The sequence below is a fragment of the Equus caballus genome, chromosome 2 (genome assembly GCF_041296265.1).
Source record: "Equus caballus isolate H_3958 breed thoroughbred chromosome 2, TB-T2T, whole genome shotgun sequence".
Lineage (NCBI taxonomy): Eukaryota > Metazoa > Chordata > Mammalia > Perissodactyla > Equidae > Equus > Equus caballus.
Window position 1 is genome coordinate 87,196,838 of NC_091685.1, and position 25,924 is coordinate 87,222,761.

The 25,924-nt window shown below is 35.5% G+C and overlaps 1 protein-coding gene across 7 annotated transcripts in view; it reads left to right on the plus strand.

Annotated features, from left to right (window-relative positions):
- The window catches only part of FBXW7 (F-box and WD repeat domain containing 7), a 220,833-nt gene extending 198,965 nt beyond the window's left edge, over window positions 1-21,868 (plus strand). For 6 of the 7 annotated variants that reach the window (XR_011430113.1, XM_001501304.7, XM_070245804.1 and 3 more), the window contains 8 exons: window positions 4,924-5,058; window positions 9,734-9,857; window positions 11,671-11,807; window positions 13,100-13,213; window positions 14,441-14,622; window positions 16,859-17,084; window positions 18,699-18,909; window positions 19,961-21,868. Coding sequence is in view for 6 of the 7 variants with exons in the window: in XM_001501304.7 (XP_001501354.1) it covers window positions 4,924-5,058; window positions 9,734-9,857; window positions 11,671-11,807; window positions 13,100-13,213; window positions 14,441-14,622; window positions 16,859-17,084; window positions 18,699-18,909; window positions 19,961-20,229 (1,398 nt within the window). In the remaining variant the exon portion in view is untranslated. 7 annotated transcript variants of the gene reach the window in all.
- Window positions 21,869-25,924: the final 4,056 nt, after the last annotated feature.

The window sequence follows — 25,924 nt, forward strand, 5'->3', positions numbered from 1 at the left end:
AAAATACTTCTGTGTTTTGAAATTAAAAGTGGAATAAAAACTACCCTATTGAAGGATTTAATCAAGTTTCATGCTAACTCTTAGAAATTGTACATGTTTTCTAATTTATTTTATTTAGATCTTTTTTGTTTGCTAGTTAATAAAATATTAAAACAGGATAGTGCCAGAAGAAGATGAGTTCAGTATTACTTTGCAGTTGTGTTTGAGACAGTATGATCAAGAAACTCTGTTGTGTGAGGAAGAGTTGAAGAAAGTCATGTATTTAGCCAGAGAAGACTAAGGGAAAATGTTGAATCTTTCTAACATTTTGAAGACTTTTATATAAAAGTAGAATCAAGCTGATTCATGGTTTCTTCAGAAAACAAAACCTAGATTGTACTGTTTGAGTCAGATTTTGGTGTGAGTTGAACTGAACGATTAGAGCTGACCTATGTAGAATGGGAGAAAGTAACTGCTCCAATCCTGGAACTTTTCAAACAGACTAGATAACCATCTACTGGAGGTACTAGAGAAGTTACTTCTGTACCACATGAATTCAGACGCAGTACTGCCCAAAGTCATAATCCTGCCCAAAGTCATAAAATATACTCTGAATGGGAAACTGAGGATCCATCAGCCTAATAAACAGTGCTTGTTTGTGAATCACCTGCATCAATACTAGATGAGTTTTTTATCTAAAACATAAAATGTCCTTGGTCGCACCCTCACTACTGAGTCAGACTCTTTGATGGTGGGTTTTAGGACTGTGTTTCTTGCACTCCTCAACTAGCATTTGGGAACCACTGGTCTGGACCAAGCTCCTCGTCATACAGGTGGGGTGGGTCTCTGAGACTCAGAGTAATTAAGCGACTTCCATGTGCTTTCAGTGTGAGTTTACTGGTGAAACCTGGGCCCCTGATTACAGTTCAGTACTCCTTCTGCTTTTCTCCACTACCTGTATTCTCTAATTACCTGAAATAAAATACCACTTTCATGGGGAATTTTCAAGTTTACATTTGCAATTTTGTCCAAAAATTAAATTTTGTTTCTCTTCATCTTTTCAGAATTTGGAATGTTTTTTCTATCCCTTTCACTATATTCCCATATAACTTTGCCATAAAAGACCAAAGGAAGATGCTTTTTTCTTGTCCAAGACAACTATATTCAGAACAGTAAACAAGTATTATCAGAATTATCCAACACTTCTGCGGATAAAGACACTAAGTCCTGCAGAGGTTAAATTGTAACCTAATTAGTGGCAGTGTCTCCTCCAAAAGTTAGATTTCCTCATCCCCAATTCAATGCTCTTTCCACTATTCCTCACTAAAGGCTGATGTGGCCTATTGTTATTTTGTTTTAATACAGTCATTACCTGCAAGGTTTTCAAATTAATACATACTTCCCTCGCTGCTAAACCATGTATGTATACAAAATTTGGAACCAGACTAGACAAGCAAGTCCTAGTGATACCTTCAAATATGAAGACTAGAAACAGTCTTTAGAGAGAGTTTTGAGATAGCATTGGGGCAATATTTCCTGACTCTTTGGGAATTCATTCATTTATTCAACAAATATTTATTGAGCACCTGTCAGGTGCTATGCCCTACTTTGGATCTGAGATACAGTAGTGAACAAAACAGACAAAAAACTCTTTTTCTTAGAATTACGTTGTAGTCAGGAGCGGGTTGGGGTTGGGGAGTTTGGAACTGGTTTGCAATTTTAGAATGATTGCCCAGAGAAGGTCTCAGTGAAGGAAGTATGGAAGCAAGCCATGTGAGTATCTAGGAAAAGAATGTTCCAGGTGAAAAGGCTCTGAAGCAGAGCATGCTTGGTGTGTTTGAGGCACGAAAGAGTGTCTGTGGCTAAAGCACAGTAAATGAGAAGGAAAGGAATAGGAAATTAGAACCTTGTAGACCAACCTAGACTTTGGTTTTTACTTTGAGTGAAGTTGGAAGCCACTAGAGGGTTTTAAACAGAAGAGTGAGTGACTTTTAGCAGTGCTACTCTGACTAGTTTATGGAGAATGGAACGAGTAGGGCGAAGACTGGAAGCTGGGAGACCGGGTAAGAGGTCATAGGGATAATCCAGGTGACAATAACAGCAGCTTAGAACAGTGAAATAATGGTCAGATTCTGGATATATTTTGAAGTTTAAGGCCTTAGAATTCACTGATGCCTCAGAACCAGCTGGGTTCTGTGAGGTTCTGGGTGAGAGTGAGGGTGTCAGGGATAACTCCAGAGTTTTTGGCCTGAGTGACTAATAGAATGGAGTTACATTTTGCTGAAATAGGGAGGATTATGGACATGCATATTTGAAAAGAAAGATCACTGACATGCTAAATTTCTATTACATATCCAAGAATACATGTTGAGTAAGCAATTTTACATACAGGTCTGGAGTTCAGAGAAGAAATCCAGGCTGGAGAGAGGAAAGCTACCTGTACGGTCTAGACCTTTGCTGGAACCATATAAGAGATGATTTTAAGTAATTAGACCATTGACTGTGTATAGTCAGTGGAAACAGTCTCATTCACTATGTAGTTTACAGCTTATGCTACTAATCTTTGTCAGTGGTATACTTTTCAATAAAATGTCACAAAGTAACATCTGCTGAATGTATGCATAATTTAAATAGATATAATTTTGATTTTATTTGACTTGTTAAATAAAATATTATTTGAAACAAAATTAAAATATTATTTAGAGTCTTATGAGCATTTTGTTATACAGGCATAATTTTTGTCATGGACTTTGCCTTAAATACACAGAAATTTTGACATAGTTCCTAACATTTACCTAGGATCTGACTTATTTATTTATCTTGTATTTTGGCTTTTTTCATTCTACACCCTATCCCCTAACATCCTTGATAAAAAGATATTTTTCCATCTATCTGCAGTTATATACCATGTATTGATATTTTTCTATTCCTTTCTTTTTAAAAAACAGTAATGGTACATTAACTGAAAGAAAACATTAAACATGTATCTTACTTTAAATTAGAAATATTCATAGTAACTTAATATAATAAATATGTAAGGTTTACAGAGTAGTAATATGTTGAAAAGTTTTTCACTGTCTTTTTGCTATAGAAGATTGCATAAGATATCTTTATCTTTATATCAAAATTTAACCATAAGTACTTCCAAAAATATTTTTAAAGCAGGTATTCATATATGCAAAGGAGATTAAGAAGTTTACATTAAAATTATCCTATCAAGTGACTTAATTAAAGCTGCATTTGAATCAAGTCAGCATAGTTATCCATCACCCAAAATGAGCGTGTCCTTATACTAGTGTCCATGAATCCTTATTCTGTAGATGGAGAGGAACAACAGATTATAAAAACCCACCTCAAATCCTTTGAGAAATATAAATCAGTAAATCAGAGTTTACAGTATTGATACTAAATGATCAGAGATGAATGGAGATTGATCAATGTAAGTTTTGTCAAAGAGGTAAGTTTTGAACCAGGATTTGAAGCTGCATGAGGGAAACTGAATAAAACAATCAAACTTCAAATTAATTGCTTTTAATTGGTCGTGTGTGTACATATACATATATGTGAGTATTTTTAACTTCTATTTATAAATCTTCACCCTAACCAAAAAGAATTCAAGGTGAGTACTCGAGAAGAATGTTCTGGATATGTGTATATACAGAAGTAAAAGAAAAGAACACAACATATGTGTTAAGGACAAGCCTGTGTTTCATCTTATTTGATGATAAAATGAGGATTTTTGTGATCATTAAATGAGAAAACGTGACAAGTGCTATGGAAGTACTACTGAAATATGTGACAGTATTGCCATCATCTACGCTTCATGATAGGAAAGGAGATATGAAGTTCCTTGTAGATTCTAAAGGGATGAGTACTTCAAGAAATACTTTTAAAAGTATTCTAAATAAGTCTTCCTGTATCCTCAATATATCTCAGTTTTCAATTATTATCTATTTCACATGTTAAAAATCCAGGTTCCTAGTTTGACCAAGAAATGGAATGTCAAAATCCAGATCTTTCTAGCTCAAAACCTCACCTATTGTTCTCTCTTCACCCACTTCCAAAATGGACATAATAATTCACAAAGGTACTTAAATCAGACTGCTCAAGGATATTCTTTCACTTAAGTATTACAAGGTTATTTAAATGTTTAACATGATTATTGTGAGGGGAAATTCTCACATTTTAAATTATTCACATGGCTTTTCTGTGCAGGTGTTCCTCAGTGGAAAAAAAAAGATTTTAAATAATCCCCTAGCGTGGTTTAAAAGAGCTCGTATTTTTGAAGTATAAGTATGTGTTTTTGTTTTTCCATAGTATATTTCTTACCCTCTTTTAGTCTTTGTTCATATTTGAATTTCGCTACTAAGTTAGCTAGTATTTTCTTTTGTTTGCTATTTTTTATCTGAAATTATTTTCACATAAATTAAAGCCCTTTTAATTTGTGGAAGACACTCATCAGATGTGCAGTGTGTCCAGTTATTAGTTTTTCTCTAAATGATGCTGCCAATCTCCTAACTCTCAGATGAGTGCCTTATTAAAACCATCACGTTTTACGATGCCCACTAGAAAGAATGAAGAGAAAGGAAAATCATCTGTCAAAATCCCCTATTTACACAGTAACCGAAATTGATGTTTCTGAATAAAATTTTGGTTTCCCCAAAATTCAACCAGTATCTTGGTGGTAGATGAACATGTAACAATTGTAATGTAGTGCAAAAATATTTTTCTATCAAAAGCATGACATTTTTTAAAGCTTTTACAAAATAAAGGTAGCTAGTAAGCTTGATGAGGCTAAATGATTATCACTTCAGTGCCTTCTGGAGAAAATGTCAGCATAAGCAGCCACCTTTTATGTTGTCTGTAGATGTGGATTTTCCTTTATGAATTCATAATTTGAGACATCTATTAAAATAATGAAAATTTCTAATTCCTCTTTGATAGAGCTGGAGTGGACCAGAAAAATTGCTTGCTTTAGATGAACTTATTGATAGTTGTGAACCAACCCAAGTAAAACATATGATGCAAGTGATAGAACCCCAGTTTCAACGAGACTTCATTTCCTTGCTCCCTAAAGAGGTAAGCATTATCAGTTGTATTCTTCATTGGGTGGTATTTGAAAACATTACTCAACAGCTACCACCTTTAAACATTGTCATGCTAATTATGGTATTCAGTTTTGTCAGTTTAACACTCTTAATTAGTGTTGAAGAGGGCTGTAAATGACAAGCTGTCGTGACTTAATATAATTTTCAGATTAAAGTATACTTATGGACTAAATGACTTTTCCCACCACTGGAATAAGTCATATATGAGAATAAGCTATTGAGTTTCATTAATTTGATTGTCTATACCAAGATTTTTTTCCCAAGTTGTTTGAAGACCGTTTATTTGTCTTGATATATTCATTATGGAATTAGATTTCTTTTTTAATTCTGATTTTATTAATATAGTAATTGTTTCTTATTTTGTTGTTTCTTTATCCTAAATCCCTTAGAGACTATAGTTTTATGATTGAATTGTAGTTCAAATTTTTATGATATTGAATTGTAGTTCTCTGTAACTTATGTTGTGTAATTATTTTGAAATATAATGAATTACACATGTATATCTTTTCCTACTAATCATCCCCCTTCTTGCCCCCATTACACATACACATCCGTAAGCACAGATTTCCCATTACAGTTACATTATGATAGCATTTCTCTTGAAATTATTTATGCCCTTTTGTTTTTATATCTTTATATAAAATAAAAGATCTATGATTTTTTATCATAGAATGATTGTGATTGTATGGGCATTCTTGACTGTATAAATGAGGCATATTTTAGATGTAGTTCTTTTATTGATGTTATAGGCTGCATAGTTTCGTTTTGTCAGCAAACAGAAATAATGTAACATTAAATAATCAATGTTACTATGATTTATATTTTCACAAATTATATATTTGCTACTAATTATTTGTGAGTTTAGAAGATGATATATAATACCATTGCAAATGATCCTAAAATTTCAAATTTGCAAAGAAAAGTTGATTTTTTTTCAGATAACCATTCTAAATATCCTAAGGGTATTAAAGACAGTCTGAGTAATAATTTCTCATTGAATGTGAATAAAATAGTTTCATCATATTTAATGTATAAAACTAAGCATGACTCTGGGAAAAAGCAAAGCAAAAAAAACTCTTTTCCTGAAATGTTTTTTCTTTAGGATGATTTTAAAAATGACGTTGTCCCAGAAAAAATTTTTTTATTCTTGCTGGCTCATTCTAAAACTGAACCCTTTGAATAGATTTGGCTTATGAAAGTGACATAAGCTCTCTTTGCTTCCAGAAAGACGTTAATAATAGGAAGCACTTATAAGCATTTGACTGAAAGTGAATTTATTTGCCTTTGATATATTCTTCATGATTTCCCTTGATATTTAGAAGGTAGTATTTTTGTTAAAATATAGACTTTCTCTAGTTTGTCCCCTTATCTCGAAAAATGGTAAGTGTTTTGTTTTGTTTTTGCTCTATTTGGATTTCCACAGTAGCTTCTTAACACACAAAAATGTGATTTAAAATTAGAAAAATATAAAAATATTTTTAAGAGTCTAAGAATTAATCACAAATTATCAATAACAGGGTAAATGCAATACAAATTTTCTTGGATTAAGTGTTCTTTTAAAGATTGCCTGAGGGAAAAGAAGTCAGGCTAGACAGGAGAAGGAGTGAGTGAGCCCTGGCTCAGCATATCATCTGTATCTTCCCTGGTTTTTTTTGGTAAAGATTGGCACCTAACAACTGTTGCCAATCTTTTTTTTTTTTTTCCTCTGGTTTTATCTCCCCAAGTCCCCCCAGTACGTAGTTGTATATTTTAGTTGTGGGTCCTTCTAGTTGTGTCCCTGTTTTTAACTACTAGAAAAAAAGTTTCCTGTTTTGAAAAGTACTTTACTTTATATGTGGAAAAATAATGGTATAGATCTAAGTCCTTGAAGTAACTAACATGATCTTATTGGAGACTAAGCACTTTCATTATTTAAAACATTATTACCTTCATGTCAGGAAATGGACTTGTAATTTTTTTATAATTCCTTTCAACAGATCTCAAAACTCTTTACCAACATTTGTTTATTAATCTCAAATACATTGACAAAAATCTCACTAGCCTCACATGAGAGGCTTATGATAAACAGCATTATCCTTATTTTATAAGTAAATACCAAGAAACACATAGTGATATAGTAGATGATCTAGAATGAAACCTAAATTCTTAACATAGGGTCAGTCAACATTTTCTTTATTCTTTTTCGTTTCACTAGTTCAGTCCACTGAAATAGAGCAATTCTAGGAACGTATTAGCTGCCTTTTAAGTATAATATAATCATCTTTTATGTAAGTTATAGAAAAAAAACAAAAAATAGCAACTCTCACCGAAATGACAAGTTTGGGCAAGGAAAAGGTAATTATCCAAAATAGATTTTCAGCTTAAGAGCTTCTGTCTGGTGGAAGTAGTCTGTAGGAAGAATTACTAATCTAGATTTTACCTTTAAGACAAATTAATAGAAAATTGCATTAGCTAACCATTTCACTTGGCTGCAAGAAACCTATAACCCCTCCTGTGGTGTTGGAGAGATGTAGTTTGGGACAATGTCCATTCTCTAACCCTCGTAAGGAACCCCACACGACAAAATCTTGCTTCCTTTGAAGAACTGATATCCTTCCCCATAATACATCTAAGAATTGTGTAACTAGTTGCTGTTCCCTCTTTGCTTGGCAGTTTAATTCAAAAACCACGTAAGATATTGTTGCCAGCATATGTGTATTCTACTTTTCCCTGGTTTAAACCTTCTTTTCTGGTTTATATTTTTCCTGGTTCTGATTTTCTTTTTCATTTTTTCTATTTTGCCTTGTGTATTTTCTGTAATACCTAGATGTTCTGATGGAATAGACAAACATTTAATAAGTTGAAGTCCATGGTTGACTTAGGGCCTTTGCTATTTTAAAGGAAAGTGTGCCAGTTACCTGTGGAGTTAGTACTTCAACTTTCTTTGGCACCTGAGTGTTTCTTTACATTTGTCTAAAGCAAGCAGACACTAGGCTAGATCTCCTAATCAGCAGTAATGAAGGAAATTTTACCTGTTGATTTTGGGATGTACTTTTGAAATCTAAGCTGCTCTGGATTTGTTTTCTAGCCTTTAAGATCCATTTAGTGTTTCTGTAGATTACTAGATTTCTACTTTAGCTGGATCACTAAAGTAAAGAATAGACTTTTTCATATGACTATTCTAAATATCTTGGGCATTAAATAGCATCTCTTCCACAAACACAACTTTGTGCCTAATAATTTCTGTGCTAAATATCAATTTCACATAGAAGATTAATAATATGTTATTATCACATTACTGTTAAGCTGACACTAAGCAACCTTGCCCAGGTTTTGATCAATTGATAATTTTAAAATTAAGCGGCTTATGGAGTATCCATTAAAAAAAAATACAATGTTGAGATACATATGTATGTGTATATTTATATATCTGTATGTATGGAGATGCATATACATAGATTAGTGAATATACTTATGCCTTTTTATTTTAAATGACTCAGTTTCTATATGTGATACTGAATGGTCTTCTCTGATAGACCAAAAATAATTATTCCACAAAAAGTTTTTGACTGTCATTTGTCAATAGTAGTGTTAAATTGAATACTGACTGGTTAAAGAACTTTCTATATAGAATGTTCTCTTAAATATGAGAGTAATAATGAACTCTCTCTATATAAAGTCATTGGAAAAGCATAATTTATATCATGTAATTCCTGTTTAGCATCAAAAAGTAATTGAAATTATGCTTTTATCCCCATATGAACCTTGACCCTTTAAGTGATAGTTTGTTTTAATCCTTGTAATTTAATTTATATGAAAACTAAACTTTATTGCCCTGTTTAGATCATTTTTGTCCTAATATCATAATTTAAATGTTTATGTGATTTGTGAGGCTAATTGAGTAAGCATACTCAGAAGCTATCATTCCCCTTTTTCTTCTCTTTCCTCTTATTTATTTGAATTGATTTTACACACTGAAAAAATAATTGATGATTTGCACATTCTGGAAACAAAATTTTAAAATCAACGGTATACCAAAGAGCTAGCTCAAATATACAACTGTCTGGCCCGTCAAGAGAAGCCCCATAAGCAATGTAAAGGAATTAGAACCCAGTTACTTTCTATGTCTATGGAGTGGTTTAATAATTGTCCCCTTTTGTCATTTAAAGTAAAGAATGTAAATTTGGAAAGGTTCATCATTGTGATAATAAACACTTTGATGTGATAAAGCACTATTAATTATCTCTATCAGGAGTGATCTGAAATCATACCACACAGAATATATAGAAATCTCATTTTTTCTCTTAAGTCCTGTCTTCAGTGAATTTACATTGTAGTGGGGAGAGAAAAAGACAAATTTAAACAACTAATAAATAAATAGTAGAATATTGAATTGAGGCTCACAGAGGAAAGGCAAGAGCAGAGGCAGAAGAGGTGAGGAGTTAGTGGACTAAGGTTCATAAAAACCAATGGAGTGTTTGGGTTTTTAAAATCTGGTATATATTTGTTAAGACTGAATATTAGAAGTGCTGCCTTTCATAATTTTAGAAATTAGAATGTAGAATTAAATAACATCTATAAGTACTTTATCCTATAGAGAATAATTAACATTGTTTTTATCAAAAGTTTTTTTAAATATGGGTATACTATACTTTTCCTTTTTATAGCTGGCACTTTATGTGCTTTCATTCCTGGAACCCAAAGACCTGCTACAAGCGGCTCAGACGTGTCGCTACTGGAGAATTTTGGCTGAAGATAACCTTCTCTGGAGAGAGAAATGCAAAGAAGAGGGTAAGGTTCAAAATCACATAGAGAAAATGTTTGTACTTTGAAAAAGCAAAGTGATTCTGAAAACATGAAAGTAATTAGTTTTATGTGTAAGTAGAATAAAGTGGTAAATAAATGAAAAGAAAATTTTGACAGCCTATCAGAGAATCAAGAATGAGTCTTCATTTACATTCACCTACTTATGTAAAGCCCACAGGTTATTCCACACATTCAAATGAACCAAATCTTGCAGCTGACTCCTTTAATGAGTACTGTAACTAATAGCAAATATATCCGATTTGCTTCCCAATCTCTAGCAGAATTAGTAAACAATGGAAAAGTCAAGATGAGGAAACTCAAAGGAAACCCAAAAATTTTATTAGCAATAAAATACTCAACTATTCCATATTCTATTCATTTCTTCTGCAGATATTTGTGAAACACCTCCTATGAGCTGAACATTCTTAAATTCTGGAGACATAATAGTGAACTTGCATTTTCTTCCCATCATGGAGATTATGTTCTTAAAACCTGTTTAAAAAAAAATCCCCTTTCTTAGTTGAGGAGTAGGTATCATGCATATTAATTTAAGAAAGGATATTTTTTTTCCAGCCGGCATCTAGGAAAATAATATTTTTTGAAAATAGGTAAAAATATTATTTGCCTCTGACAAGCAAAATTTTTGAGAAAGAATCATGGAGCATGAGACAGATACTCCATAGGTTATCTTGCCCTTCATGGAGGTCATAGTTGAATAGGGAACACTGGTGGTTAGTGAAACTTCGAGGTGAAGATCCAGGATACTTGGTTTCTAATCCTGCCTCTACCTCGTCTGTGGCTTGGACTAGTCAATGAAACCTTCTCTTCTCAAGTGTCTGTCCACATAAAGTGGGATTAATCATCCCTGCCTTATGTTCTCTCAGAGAAGCATTAGTTTAATGACTTTTTTAAAAATTGTGGTAACATATACATAACATAGAATTTATCATTTTAACTATTTTTAAGTGTAAAGTTCAGTTGCATTATTTACATTCACATTGTTGTGAACCCATCACCACCATCCATCTCCACAACTTTTTTATCTTCCCCAGCTGCAACTCTATACCCATTTAACAATAACTCCCTATTCCTCCTCCCTGCAGCCCCTGGCAACTACCATTCTCTTTTCTCTATGAATTTGACTACTCTAGGTCTCTCATAAAAGTGGAATCATACAGTGTTTGTCTTTTTGTGACTGGCTTATTTCACTTAGCATAATGTCTTCAAGGCTTCCGCTTAGCGTGTGTCAGAATTTTGTCTTCATTAAGGCTTAATATTATTCCATTGTATGTACATATCAGATTTTGTTTATCCATTCATCCATTGATGGACATTTAGGTTGCTTCCACCTTTTGGCTATTAGAAATAATGCTGCTATGAATGTGGGTTACAAATATCTGTTCAAATCTCTGCTTTCAATTCTTCTGGGTGTCCCAGAAGTGGAATTGCTGGATCATATCATAATTCTGTTTTAATTTTTTGGAGGGACCACCATACTATTTTCCACAGTAGCTACGCCATTTTATATTCCCACAAGCATTCCACATGAGTTCCAGTTTCTGCATGTCCCCACCAACACTTCACAGAATCATTTTGAGAAAGAAATGAAATAGTCGATCTGAAAACATACCATACAGAATGCAAACTTTACATTATTGTTTTGTAGCAACAGCATTAGAAATTGGACAGTGTCATGCATTTTGGTGATTTTGAGCATATGGAAAAATGAGGTACATTATAAAATGTGTAATTGTTATTGGTGAAGGCAGTTATACTCTTTAACTCTTTAAAACTTTAGGTATTGATGAACCATTGCACATCAAAAGAAGAAAAGTAATAAAACCAGGTTTCATACACAGTCCATGGAAAAGTGCATACATCAGACAGCACAGAATTGATACTAACTGGAGGCGAGGAGAACTCAAATCTCCTAAGGTAACTGAACTCTTGGACAATGTAACAGAAACCATTAATCAGCGTTAATACCTAATGTACTCTTTCACTTCTTGGCAACCAGTATAACTTGACACCTATCTCCTGTAGAAAGAAAACAGTATATATTAAAATAACTAAAAGTGTAACTGACAATATTCCTTTACAGTCATGCGCCACATAATGACATTTCAGTCAATGACAGACCGCATATATGACGGTGGTGGTTCCATAAGATTAGTACCATATAGCCTAGGTGTGTAGTAGGCTATACCATCTAGGCTTGTGTAAGTGCACTCTATGATATTCGCACGACAACGCAGTTGCCAAATGATACATTTCTTAGAATCCATCCTGTTGTTAAGCAGCACATGACTGTATTGCTAATTTCTCTAGTCTGACAACTAATTTCACTTGAATAAAAGATGAGTTGAATTGCGTGTTGTTCTATCTTATGTAAATGAAAATTTCTGGCTATCCTGTTGAATTTTGTGTCATAGACATTCTACTTAGGAATTTGCTCCCTCTCTGACCACATAGTTCAAACATGAATTTTTGAGAAGTGTCCATGTTTTATTTATTTTGTTTATTTTTTGTTGACTTGTGTGTGTTTTATTTTTGTAAATTTAAGCATAATTTTGGTTTTCTGTCTTATAACATTTCAAGTATATAAAGATTGGCAAAAATCCTTGAAATTCTTACATATGTCTTTACAACTGGAAAAAAGCAATTTGGGGAGACACTGTTGTATTAATATGTATACATTATGGCAGGCTTTTTTGGTTTTAAGTTGAAAAAGTTGGTAATTATTGTTACTCTTATCTTTCTAGTTAGTAGGTGCTTTTGTTGTGTGGGTCAAAATTGCAAAACTTAGGGCCAGCCCCGGTGGTCTAGTGGTTAGGTTTGGTGTACTCTGCTTTGGCAGCCTGGGTTCATTTCCTGGGCATGGACCTACATCACTCAGTGACCCTGCTGTGGTGGTGGCCCACATACAAAATAGAGGAAAACTGGCAACAGTTGTTAACTCAGGGTGAATCTTCCTCAGCAAAAAAAAAAAAATAGGCAAAACTTAGATGCATGTTCTTTTGGTGTAAACAGATAAAATAGATAATTATAAAATGTTTAATACTTATTCATCAGCCAGAAAGGATGATGCTTCACATTATATATAAATTTTAATTTTATAAATAGGCTACGGATTACTGTTCCTATTTATGACTTCATTTTTCTTTTTACCAGTATTTTAAAAAACGTAATTTAATAACATATTTCTAATCTATTTATCTATCTTGTAGGTGCTGAAAGGACATGATGATCATGTGATCACATGCTTACAGTTTTGTGGTAACCGAATAGTTAGTGGTTCTGATGACAACACTTTAAAAGTTTGGTCAGCAGTCACAGGAAAAGTAAGTTTACTTCTTTCTCTACTTCACAAAGTCGCCATTTTGTGTGTGTCTTTGCAAGGATCGGCCAGTGAAAGGAAAACAAGGATTCCTTTTTGCCCCGAGCTTATTTCAATAGCAAATACCAGAGCTTCTAATTTAGCTTTTCCCTTGCAATGAAGATTATGTTTCTCATGAGAGGGACGTCATTGGTTTCTTCTTCATTTAAATAGTTCGTCTATCTTTGTGACTTAGCTATTTTAAGATTGCTTTATCTTTTTCTTGGCTTAATTTTCCCACTTAACCATCTAAGTTATATCTCCTTTCTTTTTAATGTTTGAATCTTTCTCAAAACTATGATTCAGGGATATTTGTTTTACCTTGTGAAACCACTTTGTTGATAACCCACCTATAATTTAGAAGTTAAATAAATCGTGTTAATTTAGACTTATCTCAAGCCTTGTGAGATGGAAGTTAAGCAGACTAGGCATTTAATAGGAATTGGAAGAAAGCAGTCCAAGAATCAGTTCCACTGCATGCAGTATTATACTTTAAAGTTTCTCTAGTGAATGCTTATTTTATATCTGTCCAATGGAGAATATTTTTATAAATTAAGTAATTGATCTAAAAACTAATAGAGGAAAGTATGAGGGAAAATATCTTATGTCTTTTAAGATGTCTTATAGCATGTTGATTCTTGGGCAAGAATCTTCTAAATATTCCAAGTCAGATATTAAAATTTTTAAAAGCAGCTTAATATTTCCATAGTGTAATATTAGTTTTGGATTTATTTCAGGGTTTTAATGTCTGTCTTTACTTGTCTAGAAGTGCCTTGCCTGGCTCCTAACTACTGCCTTGGGGCAGATTCAGATGAGATGTGGTATGTAGCCACACCCAACACTGTTGGCATTCTTTCATTGAATCCATTCCCATGGAAGAAACCAAGTTGCAATTTTAGTATTTTTTCATCAAAGAGGCCAGGCTGGAGCTGTCATACTTTCATGAGAAATGTTTACTTTCTACATACTGTTCCTAAATTGTGTGTATGTCTATAGTATGTAATGCTACTGAATAAACAAAGCAATAAATATTGATAGGATTATGTTATATTGATGTGAAAGATTATTTTCTGATACACCAAACAATCAAGTTGAGTAAATAACTTTACTCCAAATTTTAATGAGCTACTTAAATGCTATTTAAATCATTTTCCTTTCTACCCAAAAGTAATCATCTTAAGTGTTTTTCTAGTGTCTGAGGACATTAGTGGGACACACAGGTGGAGTATGGTCATCACAGATGAGAGACAACATCATCATTAGTGGATCTACAGATCGGACTCTCAAAGTATGGAATGCAGAGACTGGAGAATGTATACATACCTTATATGGGCATACTTCCACTGTACGTTGTATGCATCTCCATGAAAAAAGGTAAGGGAATATCCTGTAGTGGTTGGAAATTATCCTCTGTTACTTGTGAATTTGGGGCCTTTTGTGTAGAATTCAGCTTGTATAATACTTATTGTGTATAGTAGAGAGAGAGTGATAATGTGCTCTTCAATTAGACTATAATTATTAGACTTCTTAGATGTTTCTATACTAGGAAAACAGTGGTGTATCGGCTTAAAATTGGGAGGTTGTCTTTAAATTTCCTTCCTCATTTAATAGTGTTGTTGGCTTCCTCCTTGAAACTCTTTACTCTCTAGTCTTGAATGACACCTTACTTTATTGTTCTACATCTTTGATGAGTCATCATATTCAAAAAAATTATTTTCTCTTTTTGTTGATATTCATATTTCTGCTAGTGGGACAAATTCAGTTATTCAGGCTTCATGCCTCTGAGTCTTTATTTACCACCCTACCCCCACCACATCGTATCCCCTATATCTAGGCAAAAGCTGAAGCCTGTGGGGTATTTTTTTTTTTCCAAGGAAGATTAGCCCTGAGCTAACTACTGCCAATCCTTCCTCTTTTTGCTGAGGAAGAATGGCCCTGAGCTAACATCCATGCCCATCTTCTTCTGCTTTATACGTGGGACGCCTGCCACAGCATGGCTTGCCAAGCGGTGCCATGTCCGCAACTGGGATCCGAACCCTGGGCCACTGAGGAGCAGAACGTGCGATCCTAACCTCTGCACCACTGGGCCAGCCCTGTGGGTTTTAATTGTTTCTCTTGTTACCTATCATCTGAACTATTGACATAGCTTTCAAACTTGGTCTTCTCAGCTTTTGCCCAGCTGACAGAGAATACTCTTTTAATTATGATAGCATCGCTGCCCTTTGGGAGCCTTCTGTTGCTTACTGAATTAAGGAAGAAATCCTCAATCCAGTTTTCAAAACGGTTTCAGCCAAACCAGACTACTTGCCTTTTTCTTCTCTGACTTTGCTGTTGCTTTTATGTGCTCCTTACAAAGCCCTCCTGTCAAAGTCCTTTCCGTCTTCTCTTGGCATGTCTTCATGGTACCCCTGTTAAACAAATGTGATTTCTACTTAATTTGTCCAAAAAAAGTCTCTTTGAAGGGTCCTTACAGTGAATCCACTCTAGTCTTTACCTTTAATTCTGTCCAAAGCATCTTCTTTATTAAGAGCCATTACATTAAGCAGATAGCACACTAGATTTGCAATATGGGAAGAAAAGTACCTTTTCATCTGTAATTTGAATCTACTTTGAACACTGTGTCCTACTATTAAAATTTGGGGGATTGGCATCAAGAGACCTTGCATTTCAGTTTCCCTTATGTTCTGATTTAAATCTCTCAGTGCTTCCATTTTCTACTCTTCCAAATGTGGAAACTGTGGCCTTTCTTTATCTCTTAGGAATGACATAAAGATACCTGAGTTTTCTACTCTTCTTTGTGATCCAGTGATTGCAGTACAGTATTTGTATCACTCTTGTCTTTAGAAAAGTATAATTTTAATAATATTGAGCCAAATTTTTAAGGGTTTTCTGTTGCCTCTACATGTGTATCTTCTAAAATCTGTATATCTTAATGCCCCCAAAGCCTATTGAATGTTTTTAAATATAAACATATGCAGCCTTTTTTTGAGGACATGTCTTCAACTGGTTAATTTTACCAGAATATATGGTATAAAGTACCTATCTTTGGCTGTTTAAATTCCAAATTCTAATTTGTTTTGTTGAATAACCTTTATTGAATTTTTTCCTAATCGCAAAGGGAATACATGTTCATAATTAAAATTTTGTGAAATCTCAGAAAGAATAAAGAAGAAAATTTAAAATTTTCAAAATACTGCCACCCTGAGTTTCCCAATTAACATTTTGTACATATTGTTCACATTAGCATTTTATTTCTAAAAGCAAGATCTTATTGTATGTATTTAGAGCTGGCTGCTGCTGCTGCTGCTTTAAATACAACACAGTAGTTTTCAAACTGTTCCACAGAACCACAGGGTGCTACTCAATCCCTCATAGGTGAGGGAACTAACTATACAGGCAGAATTCTAGGCTTCCCAACTTCCCATCCCAATCCCAGTAACTCAGCTTTTGTGTATTTCTATCAATATCAAGGTATTACATAGGATTTCTTTTGAAAACAGGCGTTCCTGCTTAAGAAAATAAAAAAATAAGTTTAATAAGCACTGACTTTATGTTTTTTCATGTTATTAAACATTCTGATACATTTTTTTTTCTGTTTTCCCCCCTACAGAGTTGTTAGCGGTTCTCGAGATGCCACTCTTAGGGTTTGGGATATTGAGACAGGCCAGTGTTTACATGTTTTGATGGGTCACGTAGCAGCGGTCCGCTGTGTTCAATATGATGGCAGGAGGGTTGTTAGTGGAGCATATGATTTTATGGTGAAGGTGTGGGATCCAGAGACTGAGACCTGTCTACACACGTTGCAGGGGCATACTAATAGAGTCTATTCATTACAGGTAAGAGATCATATCTGCCTATCCCTTAGATGCTCTACTGATGAATCATAAAATTGTTTTAGTCAGATAATCATTGTCCAATTGCTGATCCCATACAGTCCAGAAAAGGCGAATCAAATTATCCTACTGTTTACATATACTTTAAAATGGGCATGAAGAAAGCATAAATTTTTAAATTATTTAAATGATTGGTTTCAATTTTTCTGGGATCCATTTTCCATCTAAAACACAAATATTTGTCTTGGAACCTGAGACTTCAGAGCCCTAAGATTTGCTATATTAATTAATGGGTAGATAGTCTCATAGGAGAATAACCCGGATTTTAATAAACTCCTTAGCAAAGGATTAATTTGGCCAAAAGCTGCCCCTTTGCCTTGATAGCTGAAAGTTGACAGACCATGTAATTGTGATTCCATCCCCATTCAAAGTGGAAGTGGAGCCTTTCTGCGTAAAGCTGCTTTACCATTCCAGGCCTACTGATATGTAGTCATAAAGAAGTAAATTTGACTCAACTGATTTTTTGTTGTTGTTTACATTTTGAACCTGAGATCCTTGAATAGATTGCTGTATTTTGAGATAAATAACTACATTAATAGCAAGTTTAGAAAAGGAATGTTGTTTCATTTTCTGAAAAATAGCATTTCCAATTTGAAAATATTTCCTATTACTTATGCTTACCAGTTACTGCCCATTAGTGATCAGCAACTTCATTCATCATCCCAGTGCTGACGGTTCTGTTTTGGGGGTTTTTGTTTCTTAATTGATGGAATACTGTCTATGTCATGAAATGCTGATATATAATAAAGATGTCTGTTAACTTAGAGAAAGTTATGAATTTGGAGGAGGGAATTGGCTGCAGTTGTTTTTATATTTTGTGATATGCTCAGAACCTTAATGAATATAATATTCTCATTTAAATAAACCATTAGATGGAGAAGAGGGGTAGCAACATTATTATAGATCTTCTGGGAATTGCTCTTTATTGACTTTTGGTATAGCTGGGAAGCTGAAGAAGAGGTGCTCTGTAGTTAGCTTTCATTATCAAAAATGCCCACTCTTCTAATCCCAGATAGAATTACCTGTTGACATATTTACTCATTAGCCTTAAGTTCTTGTAAATGAAATTTTTATCTTATATACAGTTTTTAATGGGACTTACTTTTAAATATCATGAAAGTTAACTCTAGCCCTTTTCATGCCGTAGTTGTTGATAAGCATGGGGCCCTTTGTCACAAGCTATGTTAATAGTCTCAACTTCCTATTGGGAAGTAAAACTCAAATGACAATCCTTATTGAATCATCCATGATATGTAGCTACTAAGTATGGCCTGATGATCTGAAAATAGTATATCCATTTTAGATGTTTATTTTCTTTTTACTTGTTTTTGCATCTAGTTGAAGCCACTGGCCACAGAAAATTAGCATTTCTGATAGAAACTTCTGAGAACATGCACTGTAGAGTTGCTTGATTACATGTGCTTTATCCTAGTACCTCATTTTAGTCTTGCATTACCCATTTCCCATGCTCTACTCCTCTCCCCCATTAGGATTAAGGCCAATAAATAATATCAAGGACGTCTACACTTCTAGTCTAATAAACTGTGTCTATTGTAGTTTGATGGCATCCATGTGGTGAGTGGATCTCTTGATACATCAATCCGAGTTTGGGATGTGGAGACAGGGAATTGCATTCACACGTTAACAGGACACCAGTCGTTAACAAGTGGAATGGAACTCAAAGACAATATTCTTGTCTCTGGGAATGCAGATTCTACAGTTAAAATCTGGGATATCAAAACAGGACAATGTTTACAAACATTGCAAGGTAGGTATTGGCAACCCACCTTTCGTTGTGTTCATTAAAAATGAAATTGTTAGAGGAGAAATAGGGAGCTTTTGTATCACAAAAGGAATTAACCTCATACAAAATGAAAATGCTTATTTTGGATAAGTTTATGAGCATTTCTACTCTGACTTGACAGAACTAGGCTACCCTTGAGAAAGTGTTTGAAATGGTGTTTCTAATATAAAATTACTTAATCACTTCCTGTACAGTTAACTCTACCTAACCTTAAAGAACAATATGAAGAAAGATCTTGGCCATATCACAGGACTCACTCATTTTATTTTTTTGAGACATCATTTTATTTTGAATTTGTAGTCTAATTTTAAATTAAAGAGCTACCTTACTGAAAAAAATCCAGAATCTGATAGAAAATTGCTTTGGCCTCAACTTAGACCCTTAACCATCTGCTTAACCAGGATGGGAAGGAATAATAGTGCCCACCAACATAGAAAAAGACACGTGTGAAAGCCACTAATATTAAATGAGGCACAACTCTGTTAGCTTCTTACGTTATGGTTAGCTTCTTTTTATTGGTCATGGCCCTTAGAAAGTGTTTTTTTCAGTGAGGCCATCTGGTGGGCTGTATTGCAGCTAATTACTCATTGGTTTTGTCTCTTCCTCGGAGTGTTGAAATAGTGTCCACTTAGCTTTTGCCTTCTACTGGTCAGTTCAAAGTAGTAGGGTAGTCGATCTCTTATGCTCGTTTGTCCATCAGCAGAAGCTGGACTATCTATCTACATCATCACCAAGAGAAGCTCTCATTCACACAGCCAGAAAAAATGTGTGCCTGGTAGCTAACCACGCTTGCTGGGACAGAACTCTTGAAAATTAACATTTTGGTTACAAATACCTACCCGATATTCTTACATCCCCACTGATCCTAAAATACTCAGAACACAGTTTCTAAATATGCAGCATTTTAAGTATTTCATTTATCATATGCTCTAACGTAGAAGTCTGCAAATTACAATGTAACTAACCCATAGCCATGATTTCCAACCAGTAATTAAGTTCCTCTGGTTTTGCCTAGGTCCCAACAAGCATCAGAGCGCTGTGACCTGTTTACAGTTCAACAAGAACTTTGTAATTACCAGTTCAGATGATGGAACTGTTAAACTATGGGACTTGAAAACGGGTGAATTTATTCGAAACCTAGTCACATTGGAAAGTGGGGGGAGTGGGGGAGTTGTGTGGCGGATCAGAGCCTCAAACACAAAGCTGGTGTGTGCGGTTGGGAGTCGGAATGGGACTGAAGAAACCAAGCTGCTGGTGCTGGACTTTGATGTGGACATGAAGTGAAGAGCAGAAAAGATGAATTTTGTCCAAATGTGTAGACGATATACTCCCTGCCCTTCCCCCTGCAAAAAAAGAAAAAAAAGAAAAAAAGAAAAAAGAAAAGAAAAAAGAAAAAAATCCCTTGTTCTCAGTGGTGCAGGATGTTGGCTTGGGGCAACAGAGTGAAAAGACCTACAGACTAAGAAGGAAAAGAGGAAGAGATGACAAACCGTAACTGACAAGAGAGGCGTCCGCTGTCTCATCACATAAAAGGCTTCACTTTTGACTGAGGGCAGCTTTGCAAAATGAGACTTTCTAAATCAAACCAGGTGCAATTATTTCTTTATTTTCTTCTCCAGTGGTCATTGGACAGTGTTAATGCTGAAACATCGTTACAGATTCCGCTACCCTGTTCTTTTACCACTGAGACCTAGAAAGGAGCTGCAATAACATCAAAACAAGTACTGGTTGACTTTCTAATTAGAGAGCATCTGCAACAAAAAGTCATTTTTTCTGGAGTGGAAAAGCTAAAAAGAAAAATTACTGTGAATTGTTTTTGTACAGTTATCATGAAAAGCTTTTTTTTTTTTTTTTTTTTTTTGCCAACCATTGCCAATGTCAATCAATCACAGTATTAGCCTCTGTTAATCTATTTACTGTCGCTTCCACATACACTCTTCAGTGCATATGTTGCTCAAAGGTGGCAAGTTGTCCTGGGTTCTGTGAGTCCTGAGATGGATTTAATTCTTGATGCTGGTGCTAGAAGTAGGTCTTCAAATATGGGATTGTTGTCCCACCCCTGTACTGTACTCCCAGTGGCCAAACTTATTTATGCTGCTAAATGAAAGAAAGAAAAAAACAAATTATTTTTTTTTATTTTTTTTCTGCTGTGACGTTTTAGTCCCAGACTGAATTCCAAATTTGCTCTAGTTTGGTTACGGAAAAAAGACTTTTTGCCACTGAAACTTAAACCATCTGTGCCTCTAAGAGGCTGAGAATGGGAGAGTTTCAGATAATAAAGAGTGAAGTTTGCCTGCAAGTAAAGAATTGAGAGTGTGTGCAAAGCTTATTTTCTTTTATCTGGGCAAAAATTAAAACACATTCCTTGGAACAGAGCTATTGCGCCTGTTCTGCGGAGAAACTTTTCTTTTTGAGGGCTGTGGTGAATGGATGAAAGTACATAATAAAACTGACAAAATATTTTAAAAATATATAAAACACAAAATTAAAATAAAGTTGCTGGTCAGTCTTAGTGTTTTACAGTATTTGGGAAAACAACTGTTACAGTTTTATTGCTCTGAGTAACTGACAAAGCAGAAACGACTCAGTTTTTGTAGTAAAGGCGTCACACGCAAACGAACGAGATGAATGAGAGTCGATGGCTGCCTCATTCTCCAAGAGCCACAACTCAAGCTGAACTGTGAAAGTGGTTTAACACTGTATCCTAGGCGATCTTTTTTTCCTCCTCCTGTTTATTTTTTTGTTTGTTTTATTTATAGTCTGATTTAAAACAATCAGATTCAAGTTGGTTAATTTTAGTTATGTAACAACCTGACATGATGGAGGAAAACAACCTTTAAAGGGATTGTGTCTATGGTTTGATTCACTTAGAAATTTTATTTTCTTATAACTTAAGTGCAATAAAATGTGTTTTTTCATGTTAGTATGCCTGTTTCTTCCACTGAGGTAATAATACTTCATTATAAATATTTAGGGTTTGTCTCTAGTATTTAAAATAGCAAAGTCTTGGTTTCTTTGCATTCCCTGTAGGGTGACAGCAGTCAGTACCTCCAGGCCTGTTTTATACAGCTAAGGTAAGAATAATGTGTCGCAAATGCAAATTTCATTTATCTCCCTAGACTATAAAGGAGGACACTCCATTGTGCTTATCTCTGCATTACACTGGGATGTGTAAATATGGAATCCAGGTCCCTCAGAGAGTAACAGAACTTATGATACCTACAAAGTTCTATAAATAAGTTCTATAAAAAGTTCATTTTTAAAATTTGACCACATACTGAGAACTCACCAGGAATTGTCTATGCGTTATCTCTGAAGCTCCCAGCATTGTGAGAAGTAGGTACTGTTGTCTCCATTTTATAAGATGAGGGCAAAACTGCGGCCCTGGCTGGTTAGGTGATTTGTCAGAAGTCAGCTAACTAGTAGAGCGCCAAGATTCAAACCCATGCCCTCTGAGAAGAAAGAAACCTAGAATTCTGACAGACTAAAGCAAGGTTTGGGAAAAAATAAGTCATTTTTCTGGTATTTTCAGGCTCTTCTGTTGCTGTTTTCTTTGATAAATCTAATATTCTATAATACAAGTGAAAAAGATGAAGTTCAGTAATTCAAATTATATAACCTCTCAAACAGCAAGTTCTCCCTCCCATATATATATATATATCCAATAATCTCAACTATCTGGGCCATAGATAAAAATCTAAATTTAATAAAAATGGATGCTGCTTAGAATGAGCTTCTCACAGTGATGAAGTATGTGTTGTTGACTTAGAGGGCAGCACTTCTTGGGCCTCACCCTCCCAAAGCTGCTCACTCAGAGCCTCTGGGAGCAGACCCCAAGAGGCTGCATTTCAGCTAGCTCACCAGGTGAGTTACAGACGCAGCTCTGACAACCACGGCCTTAGATAGCCTGCGAGTACGTTTGGTTATTTGGTTTATTAGTCCCCAGCACATTACGGGCACAAGCACGTCAGGGAGAAGTGACAGGTTAAAGGCAAAGACAGAAGAACTACATGGTTAAATACAAGGGAGAAACTGTTTTCGGCAGCTAAGTGCGGGGTGAGCGGCCCTGCCTGCCTGAGGGGAAACAGGGCACAGCCCGAGCCACTGCCAGTGTTCACAGTGATGGCTCTGAACCACCAAGAAAGAGTCGTGGTTCTACTTGGTAGCTTTGAGACTGCTTGATCTTTCATAATATAAATGTGACTTAACTATAACATGATTGAAGAAAAGCGTCATCTTTAAAAAGAAATGAACATTATAGAATAGAACGAGTCCACAGGTTTTGCAGACATACAGGCCTGAATTCAAATCGCAGTTCTTCTCTATTACTGTCTAGTTAGGGGACCTTCCTGAGGCTTCTTGACCTCGGGTTGCCTCATCTTCTGGTACGTAGAGCATACCCACCTCCTAAGGTTATCATAAGAACTAGGTGAAATGTTACAAAGCACATGGCACATGATGGCACTTAGGGCTCGATAAACAGCTACTATTAAAACTTTGAGAAACCTGACCCAGATAATTGTAACCTTCTATATTTGGGAACAATTGAATGTGTTTGTGACTCATTCAGGTATGTAATAAAAATAGTATATATGTATATATATATATATATAAATTTACATTTTTTTTTAAAGCGGAGTCACTTAGATTTCTCATTTGAGTCTTACAGAAACCTTGTGATATAGGCTGGTCTGGAGCACCTAACAGGGATTTTGTATTTACTTAGGTGTTCATTAAATATTATTTTATGAGTAAATGAATAATCTTTTTTATGGTGGATCTGTTCCTGAAAGGGAAAATGTTAACTTCAATCTAAAGGAATTAAAGATCATTACAAAAGAAAGGTGACGAAGGGAGCCCTGCTTTGTGCCCTCCTCAATGAAGAGATTCACCACTGTAGAGAACTGTGAATTTTTAGTCTTCATAACAGGATATAGGCAGTCCCCACATTTAGATGTTAGAAGTTCCCGAAGATCGAACGTTGCCAGAAACTAAAGCTAAAGTTAGGACACAAAAGTAACCCATAAAAGCCCGTAGCAGGTGCTCAGGAGACACTTGTTGAATCCAGCAAGGGGAGTTTACTCTTTCTTTTTTACTGGAATTGTTTACAATTTTGACACTTTGAAACTCTTACTGAGATTCAGTAACCACAGCTATTTCCTTAATTTGCAACAGCTAGTGCATATAACTGGTTAAGTAAATGTTTCAACCTACCTATTTGTTTAATTTCAAAAAGTAATTGACATTTAATTATTTATATTAACTGTTTTTAAGCCATATTCTTTACATCTTTTGAGCAAGTCTGTTATAAAGTCTCCTTTCTTTCTGAATTGATTAGAGCCTACATCAACAGAAAAAAGACCTTGGTGACTTTCTCTTCCCTAAAGCGAAATGGGAGGATCAAAGGCAGCTCCCCGGTGCCCAGGCTGTGCCTGGCTGTCTGCACACTTTCCCCGATGTACCCCTTGCGCACTGTGAAACCAAGGTACAGAGGTGGGGGAGAGAGGACACCTACAAGGAGCCTGCCCCACTCCACGCTCACTCCCCTAACTCCTTCCATTCCACATCGAAACCAAAAAGAAGCCGCTGTGCACTGCAGGGCTAGATTCACATTAAGTTGTTCCTGATTTCTTCCCTCAGATACAGCTTTACTCATTTTCCTTCTCTTAGTCATTGCCCACCCCCAATAAAAATCAGTCAGGATTGTAGCATTTATTCCATCAGATTCTTCAACCAATATAGAATTCAACCTTGTCTTCCCTTACAGCAATTCCAGGAGAACCTCTTGTTGCGTAGAGCCATTTGTAATTCTACTGATAGTAAAAGTGGTTTAGTGTTGCTGAAGAATGGTTTTGAATAAATGCTCCTGACACAGGTTGTTTTAGTGTTCCCTGCCTCACTGCATATTGAAGATAGATTGTGCGTGTGTGTATATGCATGTACACACACATACATATACAAGAATATATTGGAACCTGGGAGTAAAGCTCTTGTTCTCGGTGAGTCATAATAGCATCGTTTCCCTGAAGCCTTTCTTGCCTCCATCCGTGTACACAAAGGAATGGGCCATATAAAGGAAAGGTGTTGGTGGCTGGGAAGAGACTTGCTAAGTCTTCATGATAGATCAGTGGCCTCTGTGTCCGAAAGAGGAGGTTGTGTGTGTATTCACACAATGTTCCTGGAGTCCTCTTTTAAGCAACTATATGGTAATTTGAAAAGTTGATGCACATTTTTTTTTTTTTTTTTGAGGAAGATTAGCCCTGAGCTAACATCTGCTGCCAATCCTCCTCTTTTTGCTGAGGAAGACTGGCCCTGAGCTAATATCCGTGCCCATCTTCCTCTACTTTTTTTATATTTGGGACGCCTACCACAGCATGGCTTGCCAAGCACTGCCATGTCCGCACCCGGGATCCGAACCGGCGAACCCCGGGCTGCCGAAGCGGAACATGCGCACTTAACTGCTGGGACACTGGGCCAGCCCCCACAGTTTTTGATTTTGGCATTTTCTACTGTCCAGGAGATGGATGTTAAGTTAGATCCAAAGTGGCTGCCCCCAGCTCCCTTTTATTGGGAGTGCCTCATCACTGATTTGAGTTGCAAACCAACAGCGCATGGCGTTGTTCACCAGCCAACATGTTTCATCCATTCGGTTAATATTTGTGATGCCCGAATGAATGAGGTTCTTGCCAACTTCGTCCCTCTGCCACCTTCTCTTTCTAGGTGGAGGAGACCAAAAATATCAAAAGGTAATTTCAGAGGTCCTTCAGGGAAAGGAAAAGTACGGAAAGGTGAACGGACTCAGAATGCACCTTTCCCAAAAATGTAAAGTATAAATAAATTCTAGATCCAGTTCCTACGAAGACTCATTGCTGAGATGAAAGCCTGGCAACTTCTCAATTTGCAATTGGGTTTAAAAATAGCAGAGTTTCTATTTCAGGTGATCTGATGCTCCCCAGGATTCTTAAGGACAAGGAACCAC